Source organism: Dunckerocampus dactyliophorus, chromosome 14 (genome assembly GCF_027744805.1).
Source record: "Dunckerocampus dactyliophorus isolate RoL2022-P2 chromosome 14, RoL_Ddac_1.1, whole genome shotgun sequence".
NCBI classification, from domain to species: Eukaryota; Metazoa; Chordata; class Actinopteri; order Syngnathiformes; family Syngnathidae; genus Dunckerocampus; species Dunckerocampus dactyliophorus.
Genome location: NC_072832.1, coordinates 4,277,995 through 4,290,507, shown reverse-complemented (window position 1 = coordinate 4,290,507; position 12,513 = coordinate 4,277,995). Strand labels below are relative to the sequence as shown.

At 40.8% G+C, this 12,513-nt stretch overlaps 1 protein-coding gene across 2 annotated transcripts in view; it reads right to left on the bottom strand.

Annotated features, from left to right (window-relative positions):
* Positions 1–12,513, bottom strand: part of camkmt (calmodulin-lysine N-methyltransferase) — a 136,905-nt gene that overhangs the window by 29,258 nt on the left and 95,134 nt on the right. For both annotated transcript variants that reach the window (XR_008573742.1, XM_054799446.1), the window contains exons 4-7: positions 11,033–11,093; positions 9,627–9,678; positions 6,005–6,068; positions 711–777 (exon numbers count right to left, since the gene is read on the bottom strand). Coding sequence is in view for 1 of the 2 variants with exons in the window: in XM_054799446.1 (XP_054655421.1) it covers positions 711–777; positions 6,005–6,068; positions 9,627–9,678; positions 11,033–11,093 (244 nt within the window). In the remaining variant the exon portion in view is untranslated. The remainder of the gene's footprint in view (positions 1–710; positions 778–6,004; positions 6,069–9,626; positions 9,679–11,032; positions 11,094–12,513) is intronic.

Sequence of the window (12,513 nt, the reverse complement as noted above, 5' to 3'; positions counted from 1 at the left end):
GCAGCTGCAGAGCTTCTCCCCCCCCCCCCCCCCCCCCCCCCCCCCCCCCGTCACAACACAGTAGCCTCGCGCAGCAGCTCCAGCTGCTAGCAAGGTGCACATCATGGCAGATACTACAATTTACATATAAATAAATAAACACATTTATGATGTAGACCATAAAAAAATGAGCTTCCCCTCCTTGAAAGACCAGCAGCCGCTACTGCTCTAAGGTCAACCGGTCCTGACGTTGTATAATTTGGAATACAACCAAAAAGTCACACAAAACTTTGGCGTTCCGATTGCCGCCAAGTGAAGCACAACTCGACAGACCTCAGTTCAGCGAGCTATTAACCCTGTGTTTAGCTTTTTCTTTGGCTTTTTGAATCCTATTTGCTTATTCCAAAAGGAAGACGAAGACACAGAAGTTACAAATGTGAAAAAAGGGGGCTCTTTTATCACATTTACTCTGCAGAAGGGGAAGAAAAGTACTGCAAAAATTGCAACTGATTCCCCAAATAAGTACAATTAGACATTTTAAGTTGCAAACAAGTTACCTTGATCTTCAGAGCTTCCCGCTGGTATTTGACTCTGTAGCTAAAGTTGTGAGTGTTGTAGCGCGGTGTGCATACTGGGGAAAAAGGTGTTTGCTCACGGCATGATGATGACTCCAGGCATTAAAAGCAAAGGCTGCAAATGTTAGCAAAAAAAATACACAAAAAAGTTCTCACCTGGTAGATACGTGCGTTGACCCAAACACCCCGGCTTGCTTGTTCCTCTCGACAATCCCGCGCACATCTGATGTGCAAGTCAAGGACGCAACACAGCACTCCAAAAACAAGTAAAGCATTGACTGCAGGTGACAGAACATATCAAGGTAAAACGCCATCAATATAGACTTTTGTTTGGATGTTCAAAATCCAGGCTGAAAGCACTTCTATTCAGCTGTGCATATGACAAGTGAAAGTATTTTATCTGCACTCATTTTTACTGTTATGTTTTATGGAATCTTATGTAAGGATTTCAGAATGATTTTATGTTTTATGAAGTGATTTTGGCCTTCTTTTCTGAAGCATTGTGCTCTATGAATGATCTTAGCTTGCCTTGCCTATAGCTTTGAAAAAACTAAGTGCTGAATATAAGAAAGTAATCATAGATTCATCTGGAAGACAAAATGAAGCTATTTGAGCTACTGTAGTCTGTGTTGGTGAGAAGTGTGTTTACTCTCACATGTCCATCCAGTTGTAAGACTTTGTAAAGAGCATCCTTGCATCGAAAAAAAGTGCCACATAACTGTAAATGACATTTGCACAACCCCTACGGGTTTGGAAGACACGCTAGCACAGATCTGATACAGACATCCTCAAAGTGTTATAATCATTACACAAATAGCCAATGACTTTTGACAATTTGTTGCTAAGTCCCGCCGTGTCCCCGCAAAGACGTTTTGATTGATGGCGGCCGTGTTTTTCTTGCTGGACTTTTACACACACGTGCTTGTTAGTCTCTTAAAAGTGTGTACCAAAGCTCGTGGTGATTCGGCTAAACACCCAAAAGGTAAAGATGGGTATTAAGCTGTGTGAGAAATTTCAAGTCAATGCGATTTACAGAGGTCAAACGTTGGTGTTTAATAACAGCGCCATCATGTAGCGTATTTGTCAGAAAACTAATATAATAGCACAGGGAACACAGTAGGGGGCGTGTTTTGGCAAATGTTCACCCTTTTGTGCTCTGCGGTTCAGGAGTAGAAGAATTAGCTTGCACAAACAAACGCATACAGTCATTGACGTACGCCGCAGTCTCAACTTTGTTGCAGTGCTCCCTTTTCTTGCTGCCCTCCATCTCCTCTCCAAATAAAACATGACTCATTGCACCTTAGAATGCACTTGCTGACCAAAACATTAGGTACACCATCAACACAACTCCAACTGGAGGTTATTGGCTGAGGTCAAATAGTATGTCCACATGGATCCAGAGTGGAGGAGGAGATCACAGCACCCTCCAGCCCCCATCGCCATCATTGGATTGCAAGGCACACACACACACACCAAAGGCAGGGCGATTGATGTCAAGTTGTCTATTAATACACTGGCTCGTGGAGTTGCGCTGCAATTCAATTAGGATTTGCTTGTCCTTAAAGCCCGAGAAGAGACAAATCCAATCGCCAAAGATGCCCGAGTGAGGGAGGCACAGAACGAGCAAAGGAGAGAGAGCGAGAGGTTGATACTATATGGATTGAAGAGGCCTTAAATACGATAGCGATACACACACACATAGTATGTAGGCTAGGACACATTTAAACACTATTACACACACCTGTGCATCAGTGTGTTGTGCATGGCGATGACAGAGCAGCTTACGGTAATCTCATCAGTGGCACACCACTGGGGGAGAGGTCAACACACTCACACACACACAATCACAGAGGTAAAAAGTTGAAATGCCCAGGTGACTACAGTGTACACAAGCGTCAACTATACAATATTTTTGCTTTTTTTTAATGTTGTTTTTGTGATGTCACCCCAGAAAGGTAAAGGCGTAGCGTAATGATAACCATAGAGCAGGAAATGGGGTGTTGACATACAGTATCTGTCCTTTTTGTTACTGTTAGTACAATAACATCAGTGATCAGTGATAAAAGAAGAATGAATTGTAGGTCAATTGGTTCCAGATCCGACCTTATAAGTGGATTTCCGTGAAGTATATGATTCCTTATTTATAAATCAAATATTTTCATGGTTACGAGCATAGAAAACTTGTTGATGACCTTTGAAATACGTTTTTTAACATTATTAGAGCCCTCTAGACATGAAATAACACCCATTTAGTCACCTTTACACTTGAATCACCCAATATAGTCGACATACTCAGAGAAAATAAGCTATTTAAAACATAAATGTGCAATACATGTGTTCTGGAAAAGTGGAGGACAGGAAGTGATGTCGGGGGTTCAGAGTTGAGTTTTAGCTTTGAGTGGATTACGGCCGCAACAGTAGCCTGTGTTATTATTATGATGATGATTATTATTACTATGACTATTATGCTATTAACATTGTGCCTGTTGTGAGATAATTCTAACCTGCAACAAAAGCCTGTTGTTCTGGCGATCATGTCTGATGCTTGTGTGCTTCACCGAACATTACAGTAACATTACTGACACCTAGTGACCAGTGTGGAATACTACATTGATTCATGCCTTTGAATGCATCTTCAGAAGGCTTTATATTTGTATTTTACTTCATTTAGTCATTTTTATGCTTGAAAATGCTTAATTTAGGCAAAAACACGCCAAATTAACTTAAATATGCATTTTTTTGACTAATAATTGGCTATATTAACCGTGAAAAAACATGATTTATTAATTACAGTAATACTGTTTTTTTTTAAATAGCGATAGAGCGAAGCTGCAAAATTAGAACAGCAATGTGGAGACTGTAACCGCAAAGTTTGCTTGGTGTTTTGTGTTAATGTGAAGAGACCGGCCTCCCAGACACGCACGGTAATCTCTCTGCATGTCCGTTGTCACGTTATAGGCTGAACAGATTCTTTCTATCTACATGATTCCCTGTAGGAGTTTTTCAATACAAACTAATCAGAGGTTACTTGCATCTATGTCTTAAATCAGTCGAGTGGCAGCTAACATTCATTTGGAAAATGAAAAAGTACTTTTGAGGTGATTGATGAAGCACGCAGCAGCAGTGTGTGTTGCGTATCTGCACTGTGAATGAGGCCAACAATGTGTGTTGTCTTGATATATGTCCACCATTCACACGTGTCTGCTTCCATTGCAGCCTCAAGCTAAATTCTTGTCATTTCTGTGCGTGCGTGTTTGTTGTGGTGAAACAAAGCAGGCAGGCGGGTCAATGTTGCATTGTTTGTGCACGAGTGTGTGCACGTTACAGTCTCCACAGTGTTATTGTTTGGTCTTATTGTGATCAGTGGAGGAGCATTGTAGCCGTCTGGGACATGGAGAGGTATTGTAAGCAGGGCTAAATATGGACACGCCGTACGAGTCAATGGGGAAGAAATGCCACTTTTGCAATGTTTCCTGTTTTCCTTTTTGTCGGTCAGAACTCCTGTTTCTTGTTTGTGTATGTAGCTGCTCAATGAATGAAATGTGAGGGAGGGGAGAAAGGAAGTGGAGGGATGCAAGATAATGAATGAAATACAGCAAATTGTGTCAAGTGGATGGGAAAGTAAACCCAATATAATGGACTGCAGACTTCAAATGTAATATAGTATGATAAAATAAAATTATATACAGAATAGGGACAGAAAATGTTTCAAATCAGCCTAAATTCATTCTTCTCTGTCCTGTGAACAAGCACTTGACACAACGACTGGACTCACTAGCTCTTTCTTTGGCAGGAGCCAATCACGAGCTGTCAGTGCACTCACAACAAGCTTGTGAACCCATTGGAAACCACAGGAGGTCATTATATATAACAGGATAACAACATCACAGTCTGACTCATGGTGCCATCTTACTGAGAACAACACTAAATTCGTCACACAGCAACTTAACACTCCAAAAGTATACCTCAGAAATATGCAAACATGTACCAATACAACTTTAAAATGAAAAAAAAAATCAACATTTTAAAGTTTTCCCATAAGGCATTGCTTCCGAGCAATGCATTCATTGAGGCGCAGCAATGACGTCAGCCTCCCTCTGGGCTCTGTGGTACAAGTTCCTCTGGCTCCCTCTAGTGGACAGAGGCAGCATTGCAGCGCCATCCATATATGTTGCTTGTCCTCCAATTAACTGCTTTTCTGGCAGTAATGCATTATGGGTAGATATTAATAGTTTGTTATTGTAAACTCCAATTGATACATGGCTGGCGACCAGTCCAGGGTGTACCCCGCCTGTTGCCTGAAATCAGCTGGGATAGGCTCCAGCATACCCCTACGACCCTAGTGAGGAGAAGCGGTATGGAAAAAAGATGGAAGGATGTATATTTTCAATATACCTTTTGAGCGTTAAGTTGCTGTGTGATAAGTTTAATGTTTGTAAAATGAAACCGTGAGTCAGACTGTTATAGTGAGTAATGACCTCCAGCAATTTCCAAAGGGTTGATAAGCTCGTGGTGAGTTTTTCATAGCTCAAGCTTGGCTCCTGTCAAATAAAGAGCTGACTGGTCCTCACTGACTTGCGCATGCCAAAATTTGTCATTTTATGACGTGGACACGTGCGGCTTATACACCGGTGCTGCTTATATATGAACAAATATGTTTTTTCCTCTAAATGTAGTGGGTGCGGCTTATGAACTGGTGCGGTAAATATATAATATAAATACACAGTATATATAGCAATGTACAAGAGTTATGAAATGTCCATACAGTACGAGAGATGTTTTGGTAAGTGCCTATGTATAGACAGATTGATTATCTATTATTATTATTATTATTATTATTATTTATTTAGTATATTCATATTTCCTTGAAATATTTAAAAAACAATCTTAATGTCTTTTTTGACATGTGTCTTTCATACCTCTGCAACAATTTGGAGCCTTCTTTTACTGAGGCTTGTAGATTTAAAGCAACAGTTATTTTTTTAATTGATTTGTTAATTCTTTGTTACTGAGTAAACCAGCTGTACAAACTCTACAAACTTTAATATATCCTATTAGAAAAGGGTAATATATATAATATACGTGTTAAAGTCAGCAAGTAGTTGCTGAGACACGGAGAGGGGTTTAGATTAAATAAACTCTATTCTTACTCTTTCCTACTCCTTTTCAGACATGCTGAGTTGTGCAAAGCAAGTGACGCACTTTAAAGTTTGTGAAGCATCTTCAAGATCACCTAAACCATTACCAAATTATCTTGGTCTTTTTTCACATATTTGCAAGCCTTGTTGTCCCACAATGTCATCTTGTTGTCACAGTGCGTTGACTTTACGTAACCATGTGATGCTGAGGTAGTATTTACAGTAACGTGCTTTCAGTAGCGTTTATGCTCATTTTTAAACTAATCAAACAGCTCAAAGTAAGAAGAATGCCACCCTGGGATGAAAGGATACTCTGAATAGACTTCTCATTCCCATCTGATAGCAGAACTTCCTTCACGTCAGCACAAACGGCAACCTGCCAGAAGAAGAAATGAAGCAACATGAACAGAAAAGCCAGGAGGAGGAGAAGACCTCAGACAAGGCAAACATCAGAACACAAGAATGACATATTTGCAAGAACGCCTCTTATAGCGGACCGGGCCCTCCTTGCCTGCCATTTTCCCTCCCACTCTCTCTCTATCTAGCTTCAGCCTATTTCTATGTCTGCATTATTTTAATCATTCAATCAAATCAGTCAATACTTTTATCACGGTGGCTAGCGGTGGGGGCTGCTATCTTGCTATCACTCTGTTCAGTAATTGCATTGTGACAGGGGGATGATGGCAAGTGCTGAGCCTTTTCATTTGACGGCGGCTGTTTATCGGGCCAAGCCATCACTCCGTTTGCCGCTGTCACTCTGCGCTCGGCTTGCCGGGCCTGCCTGATGCCCTTCATATAACTTTGCGGCGCAGACTGCCAGAGAGGGAGAGAGAGAGAGAGAGGAAAAATGGAAGGGAGGGAGAATGGATAGAGAGCTTTGTGCTGCACAGTGTGTGTAGCAAATACAGATAAAGAGGTGTGTGCTTACGTGTAACCCCTATTCACGGCTTTAAAAAAATATCACTCACTTTATGTCAGGTTTTGTATGTGTGCAAGTGCAACCATGCACATACACAAATCAAAGTCAGTGTTATCTTTCACACGCAATAAACAAAAGTCATATGTGAAGCATCTAGGACACACACACACACAATATTCATACACACATGCATGCTTTCACACACACATGTTCAAGGCCTGCAGGGTGCGTGTATGTGTGTGTGTTGGGGTCCCCGCAGAGCGACGTGTGTCCCACCATCTGCTCCAAAGCAGGAAGTGACCTCCAGGCTGAAACGTCCAGCTGAAAGATCAGGAAACCCAACCTGGCAATTGTAGGAGCAGTGGCCCGATACCTGCGCTGCAGCACACCCCAAACACACAATGCATTTTCCCCCCAATAATTGGCATAAATGTACTTGCTGATTATGATCAATGTACAAGAAAGCCCTGAGGAATGTTATGTGAGTTGAGTGTTTTTTTTTTTAAATTGAACATTCTCAAAACCTGTGTATTAATATTGTTAGTGAATATAAATATTGTTGCAAGGGGGGCTTATAATAGCGGCGCACACATTGGAAGAAGCAGAAGCCTTGCCAGGCATACAATAATTATCATATTTGTTCTTTAATCTGTGCAATGTACGATCAAAAATTCCCCAAATCCTAAAATGTATGACAGGGGTGTCCAAACTTTTTCCACCAAGGGCCACATTGATGCAAGGGCCACTTTGATATTTTGTAAAACAACACATGTAGATATGCTCAAAGGTTATATAGATTTCAAGAAAAAAACTGCATCTAAGCTTTGTGATATAAGTGAAAAAGAAGAAGAAAAACTTTTTACTTACATAATCTGTGTACATTTTCTTCTCATAATATTATGACTTTATTCGCCTTATATTTTAATTTTGTGTCAATAATATAACTTTTTCCCCAACCGAATTTTACAAAAATTCCAACTTTATTTTTATTTTTTTGTATTGTTTCTCATTATATTATGACTTTTTAAAAAAATAACATATTTTTCTTTAATATTTCATCTCTGTCACTAAAACATTTTTTCATAATTTTTGCCTTTATTCTCGTAAAATTACAGCTGTTTTTTTTTCCATTTCTGTTTATTTTATTTTACTTTCTTCTTGTAATTACGACTTTAGGTTTCAAAGTTGAGTTTTAGCTTTTCGTGGGTTATGGCGACAACAGTAGCTTGTGTTATTATTGTGATGATGACGACGACGACGACAACAACAACGATGATTATTATTGTACTGTGTTGTGGGATCATTTAAACCTGCCATAAAAGCCTGTTGGTCCAGCGATCAGGTGTGGTGCCCTCCTACCGAACAATTACTGACACCTAGTGACCATTGTAGAATACTACATTCACAATTTGAATGTGTCTTCTTAATGACTTTCATTTAGTCATCTTTCTGTTTTAAAATGCTTAATTTAGGCAAAACATACGTGCAATCTGCTTAAAACTGCATTTTTTATACTAATAATAGGGCACATTCAATCACAAAACAACATGATTTATTCATTAATATATGTTTGAACATACAACGGTGATGGAGTGAAGCCACAAAATTTGAACCGCAATGCGGTGAGGGACGACTGTACAGTATATATACATAATCACATTATCACAGGTTACGTTATCGTTGCACACTGTTTCTTTACTAAGAATGAATTTGTTCATGAGTGAGTGAAACTACAGCTACTCAAAAACGACACAAGCAACTGGCGGGTTAGTGCATGAGTCAAGGATGACTTTGCAACGTTACAGTCTGCTTGCATTGGGGGCGGAGGGGCGTAGTGACCTGTCAGATCCAGCAGATGGAGCTGTGATTTAAAATAATGAAATGAATGAGTGAAACCGTAGCTACTGAAAAACAACATGCAAAATGATGCATGTAGATGGTCGGTGCATGGGTCAAAAAGTGCTACTTGACAAATTGTTGTGTTTTGCAGCATTACAGTCCACTTGCATTGGGGGCAAATGGTGCAGATTCAGCAAATGGAGTTTAGTGAGTGGCAGTCGGCACTTCATATTGCACTTTACCGCCACCAACAGGACTTGAGTGAAACGGATGCCCAGCATGTCATCATGTTTAGGCCTGTTTGGCTCATCTCTCTACTTCGTCCCATTCGAGCTCCCATTAGGTTGTGCAAGGGTAACACTGTACGTGTATAACGTGCGGAATAAATGACTATATTAAATGTGAAAGCCAAAATCGCCAAAAACGAAACCATGACCACTAATAACGAAGCTTGAAAACAATGAGTATGGTGTCAGTGACATATATCGGAGGGGGGGGCGGCGGAGGTGAAGGAGACGGGAGAAAGCGAAGGATTCCATCTCCAGCAATGTCAAAACACGATGTATTGACTGGCGAGAGATAAAAACCTGGCTTTTACACACACTAACACACACTCACACACACCATCGCAGCAAATCGATGGGACACTGATGCCTGCTATGTGGAGGGGGCCCTTAAAACCCTTGGATAATAAAGCCTATATATGTTGTGAGCGTGTATCAAGGTGTGTGTGTGTGTGTGTGTGTGTGTGTGTATGGAAGACCTGCAGCTACTTTATACCAGCTGGTGTTGCTATGCAAATTAGTGTGTGCTAAACTGAAGCCTATCGAGTCACTGACACACCTGCGAGTCATTGACAATTTACTATTCATCCAACAAGCATTAAGCCAAACGGGGGGAAAACTGCATTGCACAGATGACTTGGTCTAGTTCCTGGCATTGAGAGCATTTTAACTTGTGTGTGTTTCCTCTCCAGACTCATCTGAGAGTAATTTTCCCCTCCAAGTAGAGAACACTTGAGAAAAAGCATGAATGATGATTCATCATCTGCATGTAGCCTACACTGTCATCTTCATAAAATGATGACACACACACACACACACACACACACACACACAACAAAAATGCATGAATGTGTAGCCCTTTTAAGCCAAAACAATCCAAGTGTTCACTTACCATGAGTCCGGCAAGACAAGTCATGCCTCCTCCTAACTCACAGATGGCGCCCCTGAGAGGATAGAGTGGGTATGAGCTTTAGCTTGACTCAAACACTCACACCAAACCATGTCTACAGATGTGCATATACAGACATGCTGGTGGGTCGCAGGTCTTCGTATAAGCAAAAAAAAAAAAAAACCAAGAAAAGAATCTTAATCTGATTTTTAATGTATGCAGCAGGGTTTTGTCTATCAATACTCCTTAAAGTGATGAAAATCCTCTGTAGTGCAGTTTGAAACCCGCTTTCATGGAAGAAACCAGAGGTGGGAGCAAGTCAATGTTTCAAGTAAGTCTGAAGTCTTAATGTCAAGTCAGGTCTCAAGTACAGACGTGCAAGTACAAGTCAAGTCTCAAGTCAAGACAAGACTACAAGCATTTCCACCTGCTTGCTTGATTTGTACTGAAACCCTGTACAGACGCATTTTGTTCAAATAATTTTGCATTTGTGGATAAAAACGTATTGTTCCTGAAATGCTCATGAAACGTCTGTGCTATTCTGGATTACCCAAAATTCTAATTACACTGTTTTTTCATTAAATATAAGCTATTTGAGAAATTTGAAGAGAAACACGTACTATCACCACTGGGTTAAGTGATCAATGCAATCAACATGTATTGTCAACTGGTAGGCTCAATCAGCAGGAAACATATTGTGTTGCCTGTCAGCCTCTCGCCATCCTCTCCCTGCTTTCATCTCACCTTCCCCTCCGTCTCAGGGCCGTGTCCACTTTCATCCCATCCGCCTACCCTCCCTCCTCTCTCCCTCCATTTCTAGCTGACCTTCACGGCGCTACGCTAATCAATAGCCCTCTCTTCCTGCCCACCTGCCTCTTGAATGTTAAAACAGGAAATCAAAGGGTGACGCTCCACCTTGAGTGGAAATCAAAGTTAGGCTTGGACGCTTTTCAGTGTCCGTGCTGCAGAGGGGCTGCCGGGTGCTCGTGTGAGGAAGAAAAGAGCAACACTCGTGGACGCGTGTAAACGGCGATGCCAGCAGCTCATATAGTAGTTTGTACAGATAAACAAATAAATATTATCAGGGTCTCAATAGTATCACAATTCAGGGGGGCGTGGAAAAATGTCTGTCCCCTAAGAGAGGCATAATGGAAAATATTTGAGAACCGCTTCTCTATGCAGTGCAGCGATGCTTTCACCTGTTTACAATCACCAATTTATTTTCAGGTGACAAGCGGGCGCCCTAACATTGACACGTTCAAATTATGCAAAATGTGGTGTTTTTTTCCTGAAAAATACATTTAAAAAACGACATTTTATTTTACTGGCGCACCAGGTCCACTTTTTTGAGGCGTGTGATGTCATTTTTAGTGAATTGCGTGTCAATGTGCAGGTGAGGGGGAACTTACTTGAACATGTGACGGTTGTGCAGACAGTAATGAGCCATGGCCTCCTCTGAGGGCCACACACCTGAAAACACACACAGAACATGAGCATCAAAACACAATACTGTCATTATTATTAGCGCTAAAAACGAGGGATGTGCCGATGGACCAATCAGTATCGGCAAAAAGCACGTGATCGGCATATGCCGTCAATGCCTTATCACAAAAATCGATCACCTGTGGCTCGTACTATTTCTTTTACTGTCAATTCTTTGACACGCTATAAAGAAAGATTCAATTCAAGAGTTTTATTTTCATATGCACAGTAAAACAGGTACTGTAGTTCTGCTATGCAATGAAATTCTTGTTCTGTTCATTCTCCCAAAAAGAAAGAAAACACAAGAAAAAGAATAAGAACATAAGAAACATTAATACCAATAAATTAAGCAACAACAACAGAAGAGACATGAGATACAAGATACACTATAAACCTCGCAAACTCTACCGCCACTCTATGTTCGCACTTTTTAGCTCTGATGATGAGACGTGAGATGAGTTCAATAGCTGCCGCGGTGCAAGCAGTCCAAACAGAAGCTGTAGGAATATCTACACTTGCTTAAGATGTGTCCGATCAAAACACGATCGCTGACTTCAAAGACTTCAAAACATGATATTAGCGTCCACTTCACTCGTCCAATTTTTACACCCTGAAGCATCAGGGGAATTGTACTTCTTTTAGTCATAACTTAAGATTATACCGTATTTGGCATTTGTGGGAGTGATGTAAACTTTGCATCCTGCAACACATGCCACGATTAATATATCGCAGGGCTAGCATGTTACAAAGCTTCAATTTAACACGGCACTTGGAAAAACAGACACTTGAAGGCGTATGGTGAGTTTTCAAGGCTCACGTTGCAGCAGCAGACAGTCAAACGGCAGCTAACTTAGTCATGGGTGGACAACACTCGCCCGTATGAGTGTAACAGTCACAAGGCTAAATAAATACCCCGGAAAATTTGATTCATCGGACTAGATGACCAGCCTTTCTCAGTGGTGGAAGAAACCGGATTACGCCGACTGCTCTCTCGCTTGGATCCCCTCTACGTGCTACCTGTAAGTCCCGCCGTGAGAGCTCCATCAGACAATGCAATCGCATTGAACGTCTCCTTAAAGAAGGCGTCTCATCCTCAGTAAATTTCACGAGTGAAATATGCTCTCTTTCCAAAGTAAGTCAAATTGCCTAAATTAAGGTGATTTTATGGTTCCTTTTTTCAGATCATTTAGTTTGGTTTGGTTTGGTTTAGTTTATTTGAACATGAAGGTTACAATGAAGTACATCTCATGAATCATTCTTTGACAGTTACACATGTCAAAAAGGAGTAGGAAGAAGCAAAGCTTATTTAATCCTACCCCCCATCTATTCCACATGTATTACAACACTTCCTGCGTTCCATGTCATGTTTTCTTTGGTAATCAGGATAATAATACATAATAGATGACAG